Source organism: Ambystoma mexicanum, chromosome 6p (assembly GCF_040938575.1).
Source record: "Ambystoma mexicanum isolate Mex_15411 chromosome 6p, UKY_AmexF1_1, whole genome shotgun sequence".
Taxonomy (NCBI): domain Eukaryota; kingdom Metazoa; phylum Chordata; class Amphibia; order Caudata; family Ambystomatidae; genus Ambystoma; species Ambystoma mexicanum.
Window position 1 is genome coordinate 1,490,589,072 of NC_090935.1, and position 25,782 is coordinate 1,490,614,853.

General features: G+C 45.6%; 1 protein-coding gene across 1 annotated transcript in view; it reads right to left on the reverse strand.

Moving 5' to 3' along the window:
* LOC138511076 (trichohyalin-like) overlaps positions 1 to 25,782 on the reverse strand; it is a 3,831,204-nt gene that overhangs the window by 2,394,643 nt on the left and 1,410,779 nt on the right. The window contains exon 13 of the mRNA XM_069626576.1: positions 19,989 to 20,056. Coding sequence (XP_069482677.1) covers positions 19,989 to 20,056 — 68 coding nt within the window. The remainder of the gene's footprint in view (positions 1 to 19,988; positions 20,057 to 25,782) is intronic.

Below are 25,782 nucleotides of genomic sequence, written 5' to 3' on the forward strand. Positions count from 1 at the left end.
CAAGAAAATAATAAAGACAAAATGAACAAGCAGACTAATTAACACAGGTTAGGGCTATTGAAGAAGAAGAAATTACTCCCAGAGAACAGGTGCAGAAAGCCAAAAAAGGCACCATTGCTGAATGGTCTATTGAAACACATACATTGATTTGGTTACAGACCCAACAAAAAGATTCTTTATTTATAATATATTATAATTATTATATATGACCATCTCATGGACCCTATGAGACATCCAATTGAAACCAAATACTATGAAGGGAAAGAAGAATTATGTGTATTTTCAAATGCCCCAATAGCAGGGAAACTCGTCACATATATCCCCTTTTCTTCTTGGCATATTTGGGTTTCTGACATACGGTTTCTGCTTAGATAATCCACATTGATCTGCAGTGCAATATTAAAAGAGTATGGTTATAGCATTAGGAATCACCTCATGGTTGTGTGCCCTTATTTCCTGACCACCAAGTAAGTGTGGCATGATCCATGGCCATTGTGAGCTCCTGCAGTTTTTCAAGGTTCTATGATGCACCTGATGTTTACTCACTCTAATTCAAGGGCTGCATAGTTCCTCTCGCATGGGACATTTTTCTACTGAAAAGAGTGGGTTGTTTACCCACGTCCATTCTTAAGAAATCATTGCCGCTAACCTCACTTGGGAGGCATCCATTAGCAGGATTAGTGGATCATTAAAATGAGGCATTATTAGAAGTATGGGCTGACACAATAATTCTTTAACACCCTAAAGGCCTTCTCAGTACTTTTGGTCCATTGGAAGCAGCTGAACCTGGATCTCTTGTCCCTTCCCCAGATGTACCATCAAACATGGCTCTTCAAGTTTCCTCCAGGTCTTAAGGCAGTTTATATAATACACTTGGGAGTTTTTTTTAGTGATCATCCTGCTGTACATGATGGTTAAGGTTGCTAAGAACTTGCATGACTCACAAGGGAACGTGACATTTAGTCACAAGCTAAATCTATGAAGCCAGAATTAGGCCCAGGACAAGAAGCCTCCTCAATTTGGCTTCTCTATCACACAAGTCCTTCTGCTTGCCCTGGCAGGTCAGAAAATAATATTGTGCCAGGTTGAAGATCAATCTGAGGCTCCCTTATACAGTTTGCACAAACTAGAGAGTTCCTCCTTCCTGGTCACCTCAGCCATCCCTGGGTTCTTTTCCTTAGGCTAGTTCAAACAGACAGTACTCAGTGGAAGCTTGGGGAATTTTCTGTTCCATGAAAAGAGCCGAAGGTAGAAGGTCATCCCAATTCTTGGGATCCTCTGAGATCAATTTCCTGTGAAGGTTCTATAGACTCTGAGCAAGGTGCTCTGCTAGCCTGTATGTATGAGAATGATTCATAAAGTATCTGTTTGCAACTAGGTCTTTAATTTAGGCATACTTTGAATACAATGGGAGTCCCCTGGTCAGTAAGAATTTCCTTTGGGAATCCCACTTGCATGAAATCGGGTCCTTTATGTTTCATGACATTGTTGGATGTATTGGATTTCATAGTGAAGGCCTCTGGAAATGGGTGCAATAATCTAATTTTACTAGGCTATTACTATTCCCTGTATTTGAAGTATTTAGTGTCATGCCTCAACCCCATATGCGGCGACGACAGTGTATGGGAACCCCTTATGTCACCTGGAAAGTGCCCTGGCGTCTTGGCCAACGCTGCAAGTTGGCGGTTCTGTTTGGACTACAACTTCCAGCATTCCATGCTAGTAGTGGAATCAGACACTATGGCCATGTGAGGAGCATGTAACGTCTTCCCGCTTCCGCACGCGGGTAGACTATTAATAATTAACTCAAATACGGCTCGGATGCTCCTTAACTGTGCTACTGGTGCCAGTTTTGTAGTGTTTTGAATTATGTTACTTACGTCTTGATTCCTGTTTCCGAATTCCTTGGCCTGTTATCACAGACTGTTCTCTTGGATTACCCTTTGGTTTTTGGCGCCCGGCTCCTTCGGATTGATTCCCCGGCTACCCGACGCTGCATTGCTTACCTGGATTGCCCTCTTGCTTCGTGTTTGGTTACGTTGATACTCGGATTCCAGTATCTTGGTGTTTAAACTACTGAGCAGTTTCTGATTCACGTCTCAGCTAAGATCTGTGCCTTTTTGATTAACTGTGTTTCTCCTTCTTTGGTTTATTTTTACTTCCTTTCACTTCCTACGTTTGCTTTCTCTTTTTACCTCTTGTGAAATCCCACTTTCCTTTAAATTCTCACCATATATTTGGTATGCTTTGCTGAACTTTCAAGGACCTTTTTCCCTGGACATCCGGGTGACCACTCTGGACGCTCTCTTGATTTCATCTCTAGTCACCCATCCATTTAACTCTGGGACGCTATCGAAGGACTGCCATGGAAACGTTTGTAGTTCGCGCCCTCAAGCCATCTGGGTTAGGTGCTTCAACCTCGACTAATTGGGATTCTGGAACTTACTCTGAGGATTTGCTACTTCTTCTCACCTTGCTGAATTCTGTGGTGCCAAGTAGGTTTTGGGTCTTTTCCTTCACGGAGCAGGTAAGAGTGGGAAGCAGAGGGTGGTGGCTGTCAAGGTTGGTATCCTTGATTACTGTACTGAACTGATGTTGTTGTTCTTTCCTCTAGCTCTGTTGCTGCTGCTCCTGCCTTTTCACTCAAGACCCTGGTATGTCAGGTGTACCATATTCCTGCAGACTGCGCTCTTGTGGGGAAAGTCTGGTTGCAATTAGCTCCAGACTAGGAGAGGATTGTGTGATATATAACTGACTAGGTTTTGACAGATTAAGGAACCTAATTACATGCCTGTGGAACATGGATCTGGGACCGGATCCAGTGCAGGCACTCATGCAAGCTTTACAAGCCTTGCGCCCTGATATGGCGTCCGCCCATACGACTTTACATCAACGTATGGACATGTTACAGAGCTTTATACAACCACTAACTCCTGATGAGGAGTTCAGTGAGGCTGCAGCAGTTGCAAACCCTCCAGTACCCCAAGCTCCACATCCTGCTCTGACTCCCGTTGTGTTGCCTGGGCCTTTTCCTTTGGCCCCGCCAGAACACTTTATGGGTGATCCTAAGGCCTATCCAACTTTTGTGAACCAATGCCGTCTGCATTTCCTTTGTCGACCATTGGCATTTCCACATGCCACGACTAAGGATGCTTTTGTTCTGTCCCATTTGGGCGGGACGGCAGCCGCCTGGGCCAACCCTCTGTTGGAGGCAGATGACCCAGTTTTGTACGATTTTGAGGCTCTGATCCAAGCCATGAACGCTGTGTTGGACATGAGACATAAGGCGCAGGCCTCTGATCTTGAGTTTCTTGCCATCACTCAGGGGAGAGCAGACCTCTTAACCTATCTCGCCTGTTTTAATCAGTTAGCGGTCAAGACCATGTGGCCAGAACAGAAGAAAGCTGCCGTCTTCTACAAGGGGCTCTCAGACAAACTTAAAGACGCTTTGTCAGTAGTACCAGCAGTACTGTCCGTTTTTTCAGAATTGGTGGACCTAGTCCTACAGGTTGATGCCAGACACCGGCAGAGACGAGGAGAACACCTTGTTCCGGATCTCCGCATCTCAGCCAAGTCAGACGCAGGTACTTCTGGCTCGTCCGGGGAAGTGGAACCCATGCAAATACGGGCTTCCTGCGGACCCTTATCCAAGGCAGAATGGGAAAGACGCATGATCAACAATCTCTGTTTTTATTGTGGCCAGGCAGGTCACTACATTCGCGTCTGCCCCAAAAGACCAGCTAAGATGGCGGGAAACGCCAAGACTCGTCCTTAACCTGAGCCTGCAGGACGAGTCAAAAGATAGAGGGCAAAGGAGAAAACTATTTTGCCTCTCATATGTTCCTTTCTATGTGTTTTTCTGCCCCTTGTTCTGTGTCCTTTTCCAGCCCTGTCATGATTGATTCTGTTGCTAGCGGAAATTATATGGATGTACAATTGGCTAGTCATCATGGGTTGCCTACTTCCACTAAAGAGATACCTGAGGAAGTACATGCCGTCGATGGATCTCGTCTGATTTCAGGTAAAGTTACAGAACAGACTGGGCCTCTTCGGATGTCAACTCCAGAAGGTCATTCCGAGTACATTACGTTTGATCTCATTTTGGCTCCTCAGTTAGGAATTATACTCGGCCTGTCTTAGTTACAGACATATAATCCTGTTATTGATTGGATCCAGCAAACTGTGCGCTTCTCCTCTGTGTTTTGCAGTCGGCAATGTCTTGATTCTTCGGATGTCTCTGAGCTGTCACCTTGCTTAGCAATGGGTGCTAACATTTCTTCGGTTAGTGCCATACTGCAAAACCCCACCTCAGAACTACCTTTGGTATACAAAGAGTATATCGATGTTTTGACAAGAAACTTTCTGAAAGTCTTCCTCCGCACCGAGGTTATGACTGCCCCGTTGATTTGGTCCCTGAGGCAGTCATTCCACATGGTTTGGTTTACTCCTTAACGCAAAAAGAGGAGGACCATCTGCGAGACTATGTAGACAAGGCTCTACGTATGGGGCATATATGGCCATCTCGATCCCCTGCAGCGTCCCCGATTTTCTTTGTACACAAGAAAGAGGCAGATTTACGGCCTTGCGTGGACTACAGGGCCCTACATAAAATTACTGTTAAAAATCAGTATCCGTTGCCTCTGATATCTGAGCTGCTTGACAAGTTGACCTCAACCACCATTTTTACCAAGCTAGATTTAAGAGGGGCATACAATCTGGTCAGGATGAGAAGCAGGGACGAGTGGAAGACTGCCTTTAAGACCAAGTTTGGTTTATATGAATACTGTGTAATGCCCTTTGGGCTTTGTAATGCCCCGGCCACTTTCCAAAATTTCATCAATGATATATTCAGGGACATGTTGGATTATGTGGTGATATATCTTGATGATATCCTGATTTTTTCCAACACTCTGCACCAACACATCCAGCATGTCTGCTCTGTCTTACAACGTCTTCGGGAATACTCCTTATATGCAAAGCTGGAGAAATGTGTTTTTCATGCATCATCAGTCGAATTCTTGGGGTTCCAAATATCGGTGAAAGGGGTGCATATGTGTGCTTCCAAAGTACAGGCGGTGCTTGATTGGCCTGTTCCAACTTCTGTGAAAACTCTGCAATACTTCTTGGGCTTTGCAAACTTTTATTGCAGGTTTATTGTCTCATTTTCTAAGATTGTGGCCCCCTTACATTCCTTACCAGCCCTAATTTTGAATTTTTGTGGGATTCTGATGCACAATTGGCTTTCCAAGCCTTGAAGAAGGCTTTTACTACGGCTCCTGTTTTGCAACACCCCAACCTGTCTCTCCCATTTATCGTGGAGGCTGATGCCTCCGCCAATGCAGTATGGGCTATCCTTTCACAAATCTGTCCCTCTACACAGCAGATGCACCCAGTAGCATTCTACTCTCGAAAATGTTCATCCGCTGAACGGAATTACACAATAATGGACAGAGAGTTTTTGGCCATACGGGCTGCATTTAAAGAATGGAGGCATCACCTTTTGGGGGCAAGACACCCAGTTACGGTGTATTCCGATCATAGAAATGTACAGGCCCTATCTCATGCAAAATGCACTAATGCCCAGCAAATACGTTTGCACCTCTTCTTCACAATGTTTGACTTCACGATAACCTATCGCCCTGGTCCTCTACACGGAAAAGCAGAGGCTTTGTCCCAGATTGGTATCGATTGCAACACTGAGAAAACAGTAACTTGGATTTTACCATCTGGTTCGGTGGTCTGTGTATGTTCGGCTTCTTCGTCCCTTTTGGACATGGTAAGACAGTGGGCCAAGGATCATGTTTCCTCTCTCGAAGGGTTGGGTGCTATACTTGTTTCAGGTCTTCCTTATGTTCATGGTCTGTTTCTTCCGGACAATAGAACCAGAAGAATGGCTCTCGAATGGTCCCATGAATTCTAAGTTGGTGGCACACCCAGGTCGGACTAAAACCTATGAATTATTACATCGGTGGTGTTGGTGGCCCGGAATGAAGGAGACTGATCTGTACGTCTCCATGTGTGCCATCTGTACCCAGTGCAAGCACCAACCAGGGAAACCTGTAGGACTTTTGATGAATATTCCCTTGCCTCCGCACCCGTGGTACATGGTTAACCTTGATTTCGTAGTGGACCTTCCTATGGTCCAGGTTATGTCGGCCATACTGGTGGTAGTAGACAAATTTACCAAAATGGCCCGATTTATACCATGTACGGGTGTTCCGACAGCTTCACTGTTGGCTTCCCTATTCTTTGACAACATAGCTCGGTTTTTTGTGCTTCCCACAGTGATGATATCTGACCGGGGTCACAGTTTACATCACGCTTTTGGTGTGTTTGGACCAACGCACTAGACATCGATGCTCGTCTTTCCTCTGCTTATCACCCGCAAACGGATGGACAGAGTGAACTAATGCCACTATGGAACAGTACCTCCGCTGTTTATGCCTACAACACCAGTCGAATTGGTTGTCTGTTTTGGGGGCTGCTGATTTCGCATATAACAATTCTCGACATTCATCGGTGGGTTGTTCCCCATTTTATGCTCTCTATGGCCTACACACAAGAATCCTTCCATCTATTCTCCCCTCTTTGGACCAAGTTCCTGCTGCTAAGATGGTAAGAGATTCTATTATTGCCATTCGTACCTCTGTTCTTTGCTATTTTCAGACTGCTCAGCGATGAACAAAAGAACAGGCAGATAAGCATTGCTCGCCGGCCCCTGTTTACACTCAGGGTGATCAAGTGTGGTTGTCAACTAAACACCTCGCCATTCGGGGAAAAAGGAAGCTCTTGCCCTGTTATGTGGGTCCTTATGAAGTCTTGCAGTGCCTCAATCCGTCTGTTGTTCGGTTACTTATCCCTACTCATTGGGGTGTTCACCCAGTCTTTCATGTTTCATTGCTCCGTCCTTTTGTACCTGGTACCCGGCTTCCGATTAATCCAGCTCCACTATCGGTCCAGGGGGAGGATGAATGCAAGCTATCCTGGACACCCGAGTACGGCATGGGATACGTTCCTATTTGATCGATTGGAAGGGATACGGTCCTGAGTACAGGACCTGGGAACCGGCCCTAATCTGCATGCTTTAAGGCTTTTACGCGTCTTCTGGCGTGAGCGCCTGCGAGGTACCGGGTGGCGGTACCCTTTGCGGGGGGGTACTGTCATGCCTCAACCCCATATGCGGAGACGACAGCATATGGGCACCCCTTATGTCACCTGGAAAGTGCCCTGGCGTCTTGGCCAACACTGCAAGTTCAGCAATCCTGTTCGGATTACAACTTCCAGCATTCGGTGCTAGTAGTGGAATCAGACACTATGGTCACGTGAGGAGCACGTAACATCTTCCTGCATCCGCACGCGAGTAGACTTTTAATAGTTAACAAATGCGGCTCTGTTGCTCCTTAACTGTGCTACTGGTGCCAGGTTCATAGTGTTTTGAATTCTGTCACTTACGTCTTGATTTTTGTTTCCGAATTCCTTGGCCTGTTATCGCGGACTATTCTCTTAGATCACCCTTTGATTTTTGGCGCCCGGCTCCTTCGGATTGATTCCCCGGCTAACCGACGCTGCATTGCTTACCTGGATTGCCCTCTTGCTTCGTGTTTGGTTACGTTGATACTCGGATTCCAGTATCTTTGTGTTTAAACTACTGAGTCTTGTCAAGCAGTTTCCGATTCCTGTCTCAGCTAAGATCTGTGCCTTTTTGATTACCTGTGTTTCTCCTTCTTTGGTTTATTTTTACTTCCTTTCACTTCATACGTTTGCTTTCTCTTTCTACCTCTTGTGAAATCCCACTTTCCTTTAAATTCTCACCGTATATTTGGGACGCTTTGCTGAACTTTCAAGGACCTTTTTCCCTGGACATCCAGGTGACCACTCTGGACGCTCTCCTGATTTCATCTCTGGTCACCCATCCATTTAACTCTGGGATGCTATGCAGAATATGGAAGGACTGCCTTGGAAACGTTTGTAGTTCGCGCCTCGTGCCGTCCGGGTTAGGTCCTTCAACCTCGACTAATTGGGATTCTGGAACTTACTCTGAGGATTTGCTACTTCTTCTCACCTTGCTGAATTCTGTGGTGCCAAGTAGGTTTCGGGTCTTTTCCTTCACGGAGCAGGTAAGAGTGGGAAGCAGAGGGTGGGGGCTGTCAAGGTTGGTATCCTTGATTACTGTACTGAACTGTTGTTGTTCTTTCCTCTAACTCTGTTGCTGCTGCTCCTGCCTTTTCACTCAAGCCCCTGGCCTGTCAGGTGTACCATATTCCTATAGACTGCGCTCTTGTGGGGAAAGTCTGGTTGCAATTAGCTCCAGACTAAGAGGGGATTGTGTGATATATAACTGTCTAGGTTTTGACATTTAGGGGCTCCATGATGCACATCCCAATCCTACAGGAAAGAACATTGGTGGTAGGTAGGGGCTGTAGGGAAGCCTTACCCATATCCTCTCTGGAGGTTTGTTGGCAAATTGGGAAGGTTAAACAATAATCCTGAATTTACTGGTAGATCCTTGGGCAAACGAATCTGCTAAGGACATGTTCCTTGGCCGTGGCTACCCTGTGGTGTCCTGCAAGTCAAAAGGAGTGGGCTATGCCAATAACAGCCTTTTAGAAATGTGGGGGTAGCCATAACTGATACCTACTCTGACTATCTCCATTTACATTGTTTTGGCCTTGAAATAGCAGGTCCCATCTTCCCCATCTTTCTATGTGGGTCCAGGTACTCTTCTGCCTTCCACAGCCGATATGACAGACTTAAAAGCAAAATGCAAGGTGGGATTATTACTCTGGGCTATAGCAAACACTGACCTGTTCCTGCTCCCCCAAGGACTTTGGTTTCCAGTTAGATTCCATGGTAGATAGTATGTCCCATGCCCTGTTGTACCTCTCCCTGTCCACTTCATTTTTTTTCACTTTCTCAGGCAGGTGGGAAGGTAAACTTTGCAGATTACTTGTGTTATGGGCTTTTATATAATGATATACTTTATGCGAGGCTGGATGTGGGAGCAATTCTGCTTTAAGTCCCTTCAGGTATCCCAACTCTTTGACCGGTAGAAATTAAGGTTCAACCCCAGGTGGAATATTGACATTAATCACATTATGCAAATCCACCCTGGCCACTACAGGGGTGGCGTATGTGTGTACATGCTCTATTCTAGAGATTGCCTTTAGCAAGATTCCAAAGTGCCCTTTGTGGGTCCCACTACTGACACCATTTTTTAAGGGGGTGAGTGGGGTTATCCAACAGCCTGGACAAACTGTATGGGGGAAAACATTTTTAATTACCAAAACACACAAATAGAAATTATTTTTAAAACCAAAGTCAGAAATGAGGGGACCCCCCTTTGTCAGTTCACGATGGTTGGGGTGCTTCCCCATAACTTACCTTCTCAAAGGAATACGCCTCCACCTGTAAGTGCATTCGGTCTCCAGCCCAATCTGAAGGGAGCGCAAGGTCTCACCTTAATATCCAGTATCAAGCCTGATGCTTCCCAGCACCTTTCTCCATTGGTTCTCTCTAATTGGCCTCTTTGCACCAGATTTAAGGGATTAATGCAATATGTCTTCCTTTAGCTGTGGTTGTTCCGAGAACTTGTGTCACCCCCCCAATCCCAGGGTCCTCATGGCAGCCCCCTTTCACCACCCGACTGGTCCTCTTCTAATCCTGTTCCTCCTCCCTGGCACACCATGTGCTTGTTCCTCCTCAGTCTGTGAGCTTGACATTTCCATATTAGGGGCTCAAACATGCCTTGTGAAAGCTCGCCCTCTCGAACCTTCCTAGGCTGACTGTCTAGGCACCCTCTCTCTTTCCACCAATGTGCTTCTATTGCCTCCTCCAAATCTCTTTTCACCCTCCTGATATTCTTTTGCCACTTCCTAAAAATATCTCTAAACTGTAACTGCTTTCAGAGGTGTACTACTGTAATCCTGGCTGCTGGTATGAACAAAATTGAGATACTGGAATGCGTTTAGAACACATGAGTCTTATATGATACAATGAGCAATTGCCTTCCTGTTTATCAGCTGTATTTACTTTGGGTGCCCTAATCAGATATGAGACTGTGTCTGCAATTTGCATTGTTCTTCCTTGGTTCATGCGTGTCCCTTGAAAATTATAAACAAAGTTTTGAAAACATAATCTCTCTACATCGGCCACAGATGTCCTTCTACTGCCTCCTACAAATCTCTCCCTACCTCCTCTGGATATTTCTCCCCTTCTAATCCCAAACCTTCTCCTCAACACTCCTGTCTCTTCCTCCAACTGCCTCAACTCTTTCTCTTCAATAGACAACTTCTGCAAACACATGTCACAGTGTCACATGCCTGCCTTCCTGGCGCTTGTGGAACACATGAAGCCCACACCACCATTAGTATGTTCCACCACGCTTCCTCCATTTCCTGGTGTGCAGGTCTAGTCTTCTTTCTGTCTGCTGTTTTGTTTCCCTTATAGCCACGCCCCTCCTCAGCCACGGTGCGTTGCAACCCTTTCGCTTTCTGCTTCTGGGTCTACATGCTAAGAGTTTTGCTCTCTATTTTCTCCTGTTCGGCTTGTTTTTTTCTGTCTCTCGTCTCTCTGCCTGCCCTTGTTCTGCCTTTCCTCCTAGTCGTTTTCATTTCTTCCGCAGAAGCACGGCGCAAGTCTTGCTCGTGCGGGCTGCCACAGTCTTTACAGCTCTGCTTTCGGGTCCCGTCCCGCCTCTTCCTCCACTGCCTTTCTCTGATCCTTTCCTTCAGGTCTTTTCCCATACTGGCTCTTTCCCCTTTCTTTTCACTTCACTTGGATCTTTACCTACCCACCTGGACTAGCGGTCATCTCTGGGTCTGTTCTACCTCGTCTAGTGTTTCCCCCCGTTCCGGCTCCCTTCTGCTGCAGCCGGGTTGAACCTCCCTCCTACCCGCCTTGCAGCCCACTCTCCCTGTAAGCCTTTTCGCCCACGGACCACTTGCGACAGCTGCTTGCAGGAACCTTTGGCCCCACGGCTCTTCTCACAATTGTGGATTCTTCTCTTGGGGTTGTATGCTTCCCGATACCTTTGGCCCACAGACTTGCTTCAAACACTCTTCGCTGGAGCTTACCTTGCGGACTTTCATCCCTTCACTGCAACAAGAGTGCCTCGCAAGAAATCCCACACGAGAGGTTTTTTTCTGTCATTTGGCTTTTTCCTCTCCCTGGCGCTCTCAGGAGGGGGTCCTTTGTTTGACTCCACCGGAAAGGCGGCAGAGTGGCTTCCACCCGAGGTAGGCCATATCTCTTCAGAAAAAAACGAAAGGACCGGAGGAAGAAGGGGAAGCTACATACTACGTCATCTGAAGACACAGGTGAAGAGGAGGTAGATGTCGGATTAAGTGATGACCAGGAAGTGTTTGACAAACCTGACACACAGGCTTCGACTTCCACTTAAGAAATGAGGGAACTGCCGGTTTCAATAATGTAATCATGTTCTCAAAATATTCTTCCAAAAGTATTGTAACATAAAGTATTCTAAGCTCTGTGGCAAAAGCAGGCCATAAGCACTAGGCCAAATCTAGACAACAAGAATACTCCCAGGGAACCCTTGTGAGAACCACAGGCTCTCAAAGCACCCAAACAAGATGGGCTTAAATACAATTTTCAATTGTTTTCTGAACAAAACTCGAGACAATTTTAATCCTCTTTGATATATAAAAAAAAACCAAGCTCTGCTAGATGGTTTTTCACACAGTCCTTTTTTACATAATGTATATATATATATGCAGCAATAAGGCAGTGTAGTGCTAACAAGGGTTTTTGAATTGCCTATGCATTTCGGATACTATCCATCGTCAGGGCAAACCCTTAGCCACCACTGCTCATTCAGACTATGAGGGTCATTACAACATTGGTGGTAGCCATGCCGCTATTTGTGGCATGGCTACCCCCATTCCGGGTACCGGGTCCGGGTTCTTGGAATGGGGAAATACCAGGCCATTCCGTCCTTGAAGGGCCCGGTATTTCCCCATTCCAGGAACCCATCCCCATTCTAGCCCCCATAGGGCTCAATGGGAATGGGGAGCATGCTAACAACGGGCCTGTTAATGACTGGCCCGTTAATGACAGGCCCTTTGTTAGCATGCTGGTCTGCTCGCGGTATCCGCTAAGGACACCTGGTAAAACCAGGTGTCCTTAGCGGGTTCCCGCAAGCAGATTCGTAATTGGACGGTAAGGGGTTGACGGCTCCGGCACCTTTACCGGCGCTGTTAACCCCTTATCGCCAAGGTTGTAATGACCTCCTATGTCACTAATCCCCTCGGTATCACTGGAAGGTGCAGTTAAGACTGGTCTGCATCTTAGATGCAGTCTGCATGTCCAGCTTACTGTGGTGTGTAACTAGCATACTACCCACCCAACTAGACTGAGAGTCTGGGTTTATATAAGCCTCTAAGACCTCACTTAGGGTGGGACTTATTGTGAGGGTCTTATTGTTAGGCTCTGTGCCATGAGTGGTGATCGATGACGAGCTGTAAATGGCTGTTCCTAATTCATCTCTGTGTGTAATTTGGGATTTTCATGAGAAGCCAAGCTTCACTACGGCAAAGATGCCATTTTGCTTTTGCTCACAATTCCTGTGTTGCCTGAACTCTAAAATGCCTTGTCGAGGTATGTACATGCCCTGGCCCTGGCTCATATATTTCAGGATTCTTTAAAAATGGCAAGTGAAAGCAATGCACATATTTAGGCAGCACTGGTTTGCTGTCAGCATTAGGTCTCCTGGTGCTACTAGGAACAAAGCGCAGCAGCTGGGGAACAAGTTGGATTGATTTGCTACTGCAGCCAAGGAAGGCAGTGTTATTTAGCCATCTGAGAGTGTTCACCAGAGCAGTCTGTGGAAACAGGTTTGCTCTGTGTGTTTGCTCTATGCAGACCTATTGAGGTGATAGCCTGAAAAGATTCTGTTTGATTTTGTGGTCTCTGCAAATGTGTAAGTCTTTGCAGTGGAACTTTGTGGATAGTGATGGGGAGAATGGGCTTGTAAGGCCCATATTTACTTTGATCTGCAAAACCATATTCCTTTAAGGAAACTGTTCTTTACAGTAATTGTTTTCGAACTAATTGAAGAGTTTACACATGAGGATAAGGGTACCCATGTAAGGGAAACTGCGACTACATTTTCCATTCCCTTTTGTAAAGGCTGATTCTTATAAAGGAACACTCTTGTTAGGCTTCATGTGACCAATGCTACCATGAGACAGGAACTAAGTGGGGGTGGGAGCAGAGGATAGTTCCCCTCTGGACTCCTGGCGTATTGTCCACTAGCTGGGTGAAGCAGCCATCCCCCTTGGTTATACCACTAGAAGCACCTCAGAGCAAGGCAGGGGACCTCGTCAAAGCCCCCATTCTTAAGGTCTTCAAGTCGGACCCAGGCTTAGGTTTATGCTCAGAGCCGGTTCTTTTCCACACCATGTTCACACCGATAACAATGCTGAGGATTGGCCTCTGTTCTCTAGGCCATTCACCCTTAAACGCAGTGTCAGGAATGACTGAACGTTCCCCTCCTTCCTCCTCACCTGAATCGTCTGTGAACCTCTCTTGTAGCTCCGGCCTCTTTCCAGGACGTCTTCGGGTCTGAGTCTTATCAGTCTTCCTTGCTTCTTTCTTTTGACGTAAGTAGGGGCAAGCTCCCTGGGATGCCACACTGTCGGGTAACTAGAGAACACGAACAGCGGGGACTCCTGGGAGCCGGCCCCTGAGCAGGGAAAAAGCCCGAAGGGGCAGAAAAAACCCTGCAGGAGATGTTCTGATGAAGGAGTGAGTGGAAATGCGAAGTCCGGTAGAATGATCTTTCAGCAGAAGGCGGCTCAAAAGGGTGGCTAAACGGAGATTCACCAGTAGACTTGGGGAGACGCCAGAGAACCAGCTGTGATATGTGCACCTTAGGAAGCCGGAAGGGCGCACAAATGACTCCAGATAGATTGGAACTACCAGCGACCAGGAGGTAAGTGCTTAGCAGCAAGGGCAAGGGCAAGGAAAGGCAGGCTGAAAGTCAGAAGGGCAAGGGAACGGAGAGAGAGAGCGAGAGACCAGTACAAGACGTACGGATCGAATCAACAAAAGGGAAACCAACGGGAGACCAGAGGGAGACGGGAAAACAAGGGAAGGAATACAGGAGAAAACACACGGAGGAAGGATACACTAGCGTTACCTTCAAGACGCAGAGTACAGTGAAGGTGCAACGCGAGGAACGCCACACTGAGCCGGCAGTAGTAAACGCCGGTGGCCATCTTGGAAAAAACACTAGAGCGGTGCTCCCAGAATGGCCGTCAGACGTGGTGGAACTGTTAATGGCGTCTCCATAAAGAAAAGAAACGCCGCCCGACTGAAGCCATGACAGTATGCCCTCTTCTACACGGGGGGCCCCCGGGCTTGCCTGGATATAATCTGTGAAACTTTCTAATGAGTCGAGGAGCGTGAATGTGCCTCACAGGCTCCCATGTCCGTTCTTCGATGGGATAACCTTTCCAGTGAACCAAATATTGTAGAATACCGTGATGGTAGCGGGAATCTACCAGATGTGACACCTCATATTCAGCTGGTTCAGACGGCACATCATGGGGTCGCCTCTTGGATCTTCTCTTATATGGATCCAGAAGGTAGGGCTTCAATAGGGAGGCATGGAACACGGGATGCACCTGTTTAAGGGAGGGAGGTAGCTGAAGGCGAAAAGCAACAGGGTTTACCTTCTTTATGATCTGAAAAGGTCCGATATATCTTGGTGCGAATTTCCCTATGTGTGTCCAGCGAGGTAGAAATTTAGTGGCTAACCAAACCTTATCCCCTTCCGACCAAGAAGGTGCAGCCTTCCTCTTCTTGTCAGCCCTTACCTTATAATCATGATGGCTAGCGGCCAAGGTTTTACTGGCTAGTGCATGAGTGTCATTGAGTTCCGTCAGGAGGTGGTCAAGAGCGGGAGATTTTGAGGGTTGGATCTCTGCTAATGGCAGATGTTTTGGATGATAACCAAAGGTGCAAAAAAAAGGAGACATATTGATGGCTGAATGTTTGGTATTGTTATAAGTAAACTCAGCCATAGGGAGAAAGACATTCCAGTCATCTTGCTTTCTGCTACAAAAACATCGAAGATATTGCTCAAGCGTATGATTGAGCCTTTCCGTTTGTCCGTTACTCTGTGGATGGAACCCAGATGAAAGGGCTCGATGAATCCCTATTTGTTTGCAGAGGGTACCCCAAAATTGGGAAGTGAATTGAGGACCCCTATCTGACACCACGGTCTCTGGGAGACCATGAAGTCGCACTATCTCTTTCAGAAAGGTTTTGGCTGTTTCAGGGGCAGTAGGTAATCCTTTCAAGGGAGTGAAGTGAGCCAGTTTGCTTAGAGAATCCACAGTCACCATGATTACGGTGTTCCCTTCAGAATTAGGTAGGTCCACAATAAAGTCTGTAGAAACGTGGGTCCATGGTTGTTTGGGAGCAGGTTCCTGTTGCAGAAGACCTAAGGGTTTGTATGAAAGATACTTACTGGTCGCACATATAGCACAGGTAGATACATAAGATTGTACATCTTGGTTCCAGCCTGGCCACCAAAACAGTCTGGACACCAGATCCTTGGTGGCACGAATGCCCTTATGACCGGCCATGGGTGAATCATGACACCATGAAAGGGCCCTTCCGGCTTCCTGTGTCCAAGTGAAGAGAACACCCTTCTTCAAGAGTGATGTGATAGGAAGAACCCTATTGGAGAAACCTGAAATAAATTGGCGATAAAAATTGGCCAGACCGAGAAAACGCTGTACTTCCTTGACGTTTCTTGGAGTAGACCAATGCGTGATTGCTTGTATCTTGCAGGGATCCATACGAATACCCTCATGGGAGAGGATAAAACCCAAATAAGACACCGAACAGGCCTCAAAGACACACTTCTCAGGTTTTACCAGTAGTTTGTTTTCCCGTAGACGTTCCAGCACTTGTCGGACCAGTCTTCTATGTTCAGGAAGAGAGGAAGAGTAAATGAGGATGTCATCCAAGTATACCACCACTGAAGAGAATAGGAGGTCGGCAAACAATTTATCCATAAAGCGCTGGAATATAGCAGGGGCGTTTACCAGACCGAAAGGCATAACCCGATATTCGAAATGCCCTAGTGGAGTCCTAAATGCCGTCTTCCATTCATCACCCTGTCTTATACGGAGCAGGTGGTACGCACCCCTAAGATCCAATTTTGTGAAGACAGACGCGCCTTGGACAGCTTCTATTATCTCTTTGATGAGCGGCATAGGGTAACAGTCTTTTATGGTAAGGCGATTTAGGCCCCGGTAGTCGATACATGGACGGAGTTCCGAAGACCCCTTCTTCGGGATGAAGAATAGTGATGCTCCAGCGGGTGATCTGGACTCCTGGATGAGCCCGTTCTGTAGATTACAGTCTAGGTATTCCTTAAGAGCTTTCCGCTCGGGTAAGGACAAGGGAAACATCCTTCCAAAGGGAACGGACGCATCTGGTAGGATCTCAATGGTGCAGTCTTCTCTTCTGTGAGGAGGAAGGGAATGGGGTTGCTTGTCCATGAAGACCTCTGCATACTCCTGATAATGTTCCGGTACTTGATGGAGTGAAGCCGCCAGCATGGAATCACACGTATGCATGGAGTCTAGAGAGTATTTATAATTTAGACATTCATTAAGACAAAGTTGCGACTGAAACTGAATAGTATTGTTTGACCAATCGATCTTTGGGTTATGTTTACGCAGCCACGAGATCCCCAGGATAACCGGGAAATGCGCTGCTTTAATGAGATCGAATGCCATTTCCTCCCGATGTTGGAACAATTCGACCCGAAGTGGCAGAGTCTCTTGAGTAACAGGTCCTGAGGACAGAGGCTGGCCATCCACCCCTTCCACCGGAATGGGTAGATTCTTTGAGACAATGGGCACATCATTCTCCTGAGCCCAGGATACATCGATGAAATTCCCTGCTGCCCCACAGTCCAGCATGGCTAAAGCCTCCCAGAAGGTAGAAGAATCTCGGGACAGTTTAACCTGAAATACCATCAGACGATTATCTTCACGGGGAAGAGAAGTCAAAGTGTTGGTACAGGGATTCATCCCAACACCCCCGAACCTATCCCTGTTTAGGTTCGGGGTGAATCGTTTCCCTGGCGACGTGGAGGAACCTCAGGGCAGTTTCGGAGCAGATGTTTGCTAGAACCGCAATACATGCAGAGACCTAGCTCTCTTCTTCTTTTCTTCTCTTCGGCTGTTAAAGGTTCTCGGGTGGTGCCTATTTGCATCGGTTCTTCCCCAGCGGATGAGGTTGAATGTTCCCGGGAAGGATTTGGGGAGAAGGTTGATGGAGAAGGTCGTGGACGTCTCCTTTCTTGTCTTCTTTCTCTCAACCTATACTCAATCTGAAAAGCGAGGGACACTAGTTCCTGAAACGTCTGAGGTCGTGCAATACGTGCCAATTCATCCTTTATATCTTCTTGCAAGCCGCGACGAAACAAAGTCTGTTGAGCAGTCTCAGGCCATCCGGCATCGGCGGCAAGCTGCATAAAGGAGGTAACATAAGACTGTACGTCGTGCGTACCCTGTCTGATATCGATGATTGCTTCATAAGAGGCATACTGTACCTCGGGTCGGTCAAAGCGCGACTTAAAGAGTTGCACAAACTGATCATAATGAGCAGTAGCTGGATCAGCCTGTAATACCAACAGTGAAGCCCATGCCAAGGCACTTCCCGTTAAGTTAGACACTAGGAAACCCACCTTAGCCCTGGTGGTCTCATAAGTACGAGGGCGGAAGGTGAAATATAACTGGCAGGCATCCAAGAATACCTTTAAAGTTTTAGGATCTCCGTTGAATTTCCCGCAAGGTAAAGGAAGGGGTGGTAGATCTCCACGGGCGTCCTCACGAGCTGCTACCTGTTGTCGTAGAGACTGATTTTCGGACCGGAGTGATTGCACTTCTACGGTAAGCCCCTGAATGGCTGCTACCAATTCTTGGTACTGCTCGAGAGAAGCCATGGAGGTAGTCGGGCGTTGCACTCTGTCAGGAATGACTGAACGTTCCCCTCCTTCCGCCTCACCTGAATCGTCTGTGAACCTCTCTTGTAGCTCCGGCCTCTTTCCAGGACGTCTTCGGGTCTGAGTCTTATCAGTCTTCCTTGCTTCTTTCTTTTGACGTAAGTAGGGGCGAGCTCCCTGGGATGCCACACTGTCGGGTAACTAGAGAACACGAACAGCGGGGACTCCTGGGAGCCGGCCCCTGAGCAGGGAAAAAGCCCGAAGGGGCAGAAAAAACCCTGCAGGAGATGTTCTGATGAAGGAGTGAGTGGAAATGCGAAGTCCGGTAGAATGATCTTTCAGCAGAAGGCGGCTCAAAAGGGTGGCTAAACGGAGATTCACCAGTAGACTTGGGGAGACGCCAGAGAACCAGCTGTGATATGTGCACCTTAGGAAGCCGGAAGGGCGCACAAATGACTCCAGATAGATTGGAACTACCAGCGACCAGGAGGTAAGTGCTTAGCAGCAAGGGCAAGGGCAAGGAAAGGCAGGCTGAAAGTCAGAAGGGCAAGGAAAGGAGAGAGAGAGCGAGAGACCAGTACAAGACGTACGGATCGAATCAACAAAAGGGAAACCAACGGGAGACCAGAGGGAGACGGGAAAACAAGGGAAGGAATACAGGAGAAAACACACGGAGGAAGGATACACTAGCGTTACCTTCAAGACGCAGAGTATAGTGAAGGTGCAACGCGAGGAACGCCACACTGAGCCGGCAGTAGTAAACGCCGGCGGCCATCTTGGAAAAAACACTAGAGCGGTGCTCCCAGAATGGCCGTCAGACGTGGTGGAACTGTTAATGGCGTCTCCATAAAGAAAAGAAACGCCGCCCGACTGAAGTCATGACACGCAGCCCCTGCTGCTGGAGAAAAAGTCAATCTTTCCTGTCCTGTGCTACAGCGGCCAGTGACAGAGCATGAACCAAGGATTTGTACAAAACAAAAGGCACAATTATTGGGGCATGCAGTGAATGATATTCCAGGTCAGTAACAGCAGGCATTGTAAAGGAGGACACATTGTCCTTCACTGTAAGGTTGCCGGTAGGCCGCCTACCAGCAACTGCAGCTTACCATTTCCACCAGCTGATATCCCGGTAATACCGTGATATTACGGGCGGCGCCGGAACAGGAAGTTCCCATTTCCGCAGAGTCCCATAGGACTTAGTAACAGTGCCGGTGTTCCAGTGACTTTTCTGCCAGTAGGGGCTTGGACTACCAGCAGATCAGTCCTGCCGATAGTTCACAGCCCATGCCGGCAGACTCAGAGAGACCTCATCTGGAATAGGTGCCAATAACCACAGGGTCACTCATAATGATGGCCATTGTTTGATGGGAGCAGTGAATCAATCTCAATATTTCTTTTTACGCACAGGGAAGTTAAATCTAATGTCACTAGATACCGATTGCGCATAAATAAATTAAAACATGTTTTTACAAATGTTTTTGCAAACGTCAACTGCTTTATACATACAAACTGTTCCATGTTTACAATGGATCAACTATGTCTAAATTGATATATGCGGCAGGCATATGTATTGTTTCTCCGTCTCCCTTTGTCACTCGATCCATCTCTTTATAACCTTTTTTCACATAGGTAGTTGGGAGTAGTAGAAGGGACGAGAGGTAGAGTAAACCGAGGCTCTGTGTATCCTTACAAGAATCAAAAAGCTCACAAGAAACAGTGATTATAACAATATGTTGGTCATGCTGGTTGCACCAACTTTCAGACAAATCTCAAAATGCCATTTGTTATGAGACAACTTTGTTCATCTTTCTGAGGTTCAGAAGAACAACTAATTTTCCCAGCCCTAATACGAAATTACAATTTTTGCTGACGGAACCTGGAGCAGAGAAAACATTGTTCCACTCTCCAATTAGCCTTTGGCCATAGTGAAACAAATATTCACTTCTCCCTGTAATGTGCTAAGTGCAGAACAATAACAACTGATAATGAATTGATAACATACTCTTTTTGACTTTGGATTGAAGCACGCTGTGCCCTTTTCCATTCCTCTTCATCTCTCGGTTTCGTAAACTGAAAGAAACATATTAAAGAAGCAGCTTAGTTTGTTCCAGCATGTCATGTGAAGATTATGTTCCAACTTTAATTTGTAGCACACAAACATTCAATCTTAAAACTAAATGTCTGCATCATTTTCAAAGATTGAGTTTTTGTGGACAACCATCTATCTATCTATATATATATATTCATTGAAAAAAACTTTGTTAAAGGGACATTGTGGTTAAGTTGCGCTACTAAAAACCTATGGAATTCAGTGAAAAAACTTTGTTAAAGGGATGTTATGGTTACAAGTATAACCAAAAACCCCCAGAAATTCGCCAGTTATGTTAAGCTAAGCAACCATAACTCCCGCCACCACCGTGCACTGCTAAGACTAACATCCAGGACATCAAAAATGGCATCACAAATGTCATTGATGACACCACTGATGACATCACATGTGCATTTGCTTTTCATGAAAAGTCTCTACAAAGATTCTTATTGTAATGTTGATAAAAAAGTGTCAAGGATCATTGGAATAAATATCATTACGTATGCAGTGCATTAATTAATGCATTGATACAAATAGCATTCTTTTATGAAGTTTTTTCCAATAAACTAAGCAACTCATGTAGAAACATAGGCATTATGTGCAGCATACATGATAGAGGTGCAATATTAATAATCTTGCCATGTTGAATAGTAAAATGATAAATGCTTTCTTATTAGACTTTTGTGTACTGTGAAACATTTAATAAGTAGCTAATAAAACCCACTTACTACATAATTGCATTATTACAGCCAAAAAACAAAGAGACAACAACACATACAAATATGAGCATATACAGGGAAAGTGAAGTAAGCAAAAAAGCAGTAGTACTACCAGCCAATGTTCGTAACCTAACTGATTATCTTCACGCACAGAAATGATTGTTCTGCTTCAAAGCTGCTACTTCCCCTATCTATAAGTATCACATGATGTGTACAGTAATAAAAAAACAGCAGAACTATAAGAAAGTGTTGATAACCTTACTGATTATCTTCATGCATAGAAAGCATTGCTGTCTTGCAAGCCTGTGTCTTTCCCTATGTATATGTTTCATATGCTGTAAGTGGACCTTAAGGGAATTACTGTAAGAACATATTTGAAGGATAAGCCTACAAATATAGTACCTTTTGAATTGTTTGTTCATGACTGTTACTGAAGAAAACCATGTGGCCTAGATATGTCAGTAAAGGAACATACAGTAAACAGATCATACAGACATTAAAAATAATACAGAAACAGACACCTTGGAAAATCATCTGCAGCGTGTAGAGCGTATTAATGGATCTATTAATAACAAATGTCATTCTTTTAAAAAACTTTGTGGAGGACCATATAAAGGAACAAATCACTGTCCCACATGTACCTGTACCCTTTCTCCATGTTCCAGCCAACCATCCCCAAAAACTCCCCAGCAAGAAAAACATTATGATGAGACTTCAATCTCTTCCTCCCCTACCATCCAACATGTACAAATCCCCAATTCTCCTGTATTTGTATCAGTTTCTTCTTCCCCCTCTCTTTCATAATTTTTATATTTGTATACAATAATAAAATATTATGTGTGCTCTTACTATATTCCTCTGTGTCTATTTTTTTAAAAAAAGGCTGTTAGGGTGTCCGCGGACAGCGTGGGTGTCCGGTATGTCCTTAATTAACCAAAATGGGGGTGTCCTAAGGACACTATACCTGTTGGCTCTGTCCACAAGCAAAATGGGGGTTACTAAATCCGTCTGCATGTCTGCAACTATTCAAATTAAGGTGTCCTATGAACATTCCCCCTGTTTGCATTGTCCGCAACCAGAATGAATATGTCCGTAGAACACATAGCCCGTCCACCTGTCCGCAAAGTTGTGATGCACATTTAATTTGTTCAGGGACCTGAACACTGTCCGTAGAACAAATGCACGCATGCGTATCACACCCTTGGTTCCTACGAACATCGCGCCTGTCTGTAACTGTCCGACGCACGTGTGTCACACTTTTAATTATTTTGGGGACACAAACACGTGTTCGCGATGTCATGATGTGACCGCACCCATGCTAAGCGTGGGTCCTTGTTCGTGGACACAGTCCGGGCCCCAAGACACCTAAAAAGTGCTTTTTCTGAGCAATACAAAGTATTTTCCTGTGAAACTTCACCCTTGCACATGTCCCAGACCATGTCCCTAGCGATCTGCATACTTTTGGGAACTTTTGTAACCCTTTTTGGTGTTCGATGTGTCCACAGACAGTGCGGCCATCTGCGAAGTGCTCCCCAGCACCCCTATAAAAGGCCACACCCCAGAGCTGCTCCTCATCTTGGTTTTGGACTTCCAGGAGAGACGCTACTCCACATTGCTGGATTGCTCTTTTGTGTTCCTGAATTGCTGACTTCTTGGTTCCTGAGAACTTTGGAGATGGCATCCATGGCTGTTCCTACTGCAGTTGCTTCTGCCTCACCACCACCCCCACTACCTCCACCACCACCTCCCCAAGGGCCTGCAGAGGGGAACAGGCGTGAGGATGCAGAGGAGGATGAAGAGGATGACAAGGATGAGGTAGTGGAAGACCCTATCTCAATCTTGGGTATGGAGGTTGTTTGCCATTCTTGATGGAGTACCAAAAGCCTTCACAAATAAGGTGGGCTGCACCTAGTGCCAGTTGGTCCTGGCAAACCGGGTTTGTACAGCCACGGTACTACCTCAATTAGGTGACACCTAAGGTCGTTCCACAGTGGGGCTATTCGTAAGGTTGTACCTTGCGATAAACGTATTAGGTTGAGTTCCCCTGCAGCATCCTCAGTTTCTGCTCCTGCCACCACAAGAGACATTCCTGTGGGGAAGCGCATCCCTCCCGCTGCCTTGCAGGCCATACGTGATGCTGTTGACCCTTACCTTTCGAGGGTCAAAGTATTGTGTATGTACTGCGATGCAGTACTCTGCAGGGGGAGACCCTTCAAAATGCTTTTGAGGCTGTGGTGCAGGAGCATGAGAAGGACTGCCCACTATCTGACTAAGGTGCACCCTACATCTTCACTCTCCATCTGCCCTTTGTTATCCCCGTGGTTGGTGCCCCTTCGTTACCCTTCCTTCCCTTCCTTTCCTTATGTGTCATGTCTGAAAAACTAAAAGAAAAATACAAAACAACAAAAACTCAAAAAAAAGGCTCTTTTCAGAGTCGCCTTTCACAGTTCAAAAATAGAAGCGTCAATGAAATGCTGCAGGGCCCTGTACATTTTTAGAAGTCTGCGGACAGTCCGCGGACTTCTAACATTTTTGCGGGTGCAGCCCTAGCAAAACCATTGCACTTTTCTCTGGGAGGAAGTGGTGGCTCTGAAAAGAGCCTTTTTGTGTTTTTTTTGTGTTTCAAAAACTTAAAATGGTCAACACCTACTGCAAAATGGATTGCTATAATTCCAAAAAGGGTTACAATGCATTTTGTATATTTCACAGAAAAATCTGATTGCCAGCATAAGTAAGATGTACTCCATCTCTGCGAAAAATGTGTGCCCTATGAAACAGAATATTTTCATTGTGAAAAGAGGACATGCCAACATCTCTCAAAAAGGCACAAACAGCCTTGTTGACATTGCATCTTGCTTTCTCCATTTGTGGACCATATGAAAAGGAACGCAGCCACATTTGTCTCTGCCCAATACGAGAACAAATTACTTGGGAGTTTGGAAACATGTTCATGACTTTCCCAAGTCCTTCTTTCATTGCAAATTGCAAAGAGATTCCAGAGACATGTCCTAAACTTTTCCCTCCACAATGAATAATAATAATGTCTGGATGACACTGTGTCACTAAAGTAGCACAAAGAGTTACCAAACACAGCCACTTCATTCCACACACTCCATGCCAGTGCACTTCCACATGAGTGAATCCAAGATGTGCAGCCACTCCACAGCGATCTGCATGTACCTCCCACCAATTTATCCATGAGTCTCCCAAAATCCAGACAATCTGCCTTCTGAAAGACACAGCCAGAGCTAACTGCTCTACTCGAAGGAAAAATACTTTCTGACAAAGTCTCTCCTTACACATCATACCCATTAAACCTTATTGACCAATCCCTTGCCCTGCTAAGTCACATTTGCATGACTCTCAGCCTCAAAATCCCTGTATGTAATGCACGCTGTCCGCGGACAACCGAGGTGTCCGCGGACAAATCGTAAAATCTGAACGTAGGGAATGAAATTTAAATAGTGTGCCCCACTTCCCCTTTGAAGTTGGCTCTGAAAAGAGCCTTTTTTGCACATTTTTTCAGGCTTTATTTAGGCTTTTTCAGATTTTATCTGTTGCATGACTTCACAACAACTTCCTGATTGAAGTCTGCATATTACCAAGAAATATTGCATGACCAAAATCTGTGAAAGTCATTCCATCACAAGAATAAATTGTACCATCTTCCAAAAGGTTCTCATTTTGGAATGACATGCCCACAGACTATATAAAACAAGATATTCCTATATTAACAAGACATCTTCCTATGTCTTGTTGAGGATTAAATACATGACAAGACATCCATGCAGTCCTAGGTGGTATATGTGAAAAAATTATTTTAGCAGATGGAAACAGGTGCACCAGTTCCTTTAGCAACTGTTTCAGTGCACCCAGCAAACTTGTTGCACTCAGATATCCCAAATACATTGCTCCACAATTTACCACCAGAATATCAGGAGTGTTAAAATAAGCCATATTTCTACAAAGTGTATAAACACCTTGCACATTTTTCCCTGGCACATCACACCAGGTAGCCTCCAGTCCATGCATTCCATCATTGTCTGAAATGCCACATGTGTTTGCATACCACTGCAGATTAGTGATATAATGATCTCCCACTATCCACACTCTAACTCTGTCCATCTCAGCAGCCACCGCCATCTTCACAGCATACAGCAATGAAACAAAATGATTAAACTCTCTCCCTATGAATGACACCCTCAGCACCTGATTGGCTAATTCCCCTAGTCCTATTTCCATGCCAGATATGCTGAGAAGCCCCAAATGTGGCATGCCCTGTCCGTGAACAGCTGCGGTGTCCGCGGGGTGCGTAACACTGGGGCAGCCATTCTTTCCTTTTCACTTCACTCTCTGCACCATTCCCTCATTGGCTACTGCTAAGCAGTCACACAACTATCCACCAATCACATCCAAGAACTCTAGATCTAACTCCATCATCACAGTTCAGCAGTTTAGATGTACTGTTGATCACTCTGAGTACAATTGAGCTGTGATTGTAAAGCAAATACAGCAACAACTAGTATAAAACTCTCCAAGATTTCTACTTGCAGATTCATGAACACAAACTACAGGTATGAATATTTTCTGCACAGTACATGTACAGCTCTTGTATACATGCTTATAACAGGGTAACTGCCACTTATCCTTTATAACCTGTAAAAACAGCTTACTGTCATTTCTCCCATCTGCTATGATCAAGTGTCACTTGCAAAGCTGTCTGCTCTACAAATTGGTATTTACCCATATTACTAACTGTAATGTACAAACTGTTATTTTCTTCATTCATTCTATCATTTGTGTAACCACTGCCACCTATTTATCCACATTTCAACCATAATAGCATTTAATGCATTACAGTGCATAGGATGTACATACAATTTCATTTCTATACATTGTTCATATTTAACAAACATTCTATCATTTGAACTTCCTTTAGAAATGATTATAATAGTAATCAGACACAACACACACAGCTGTCTAACAAA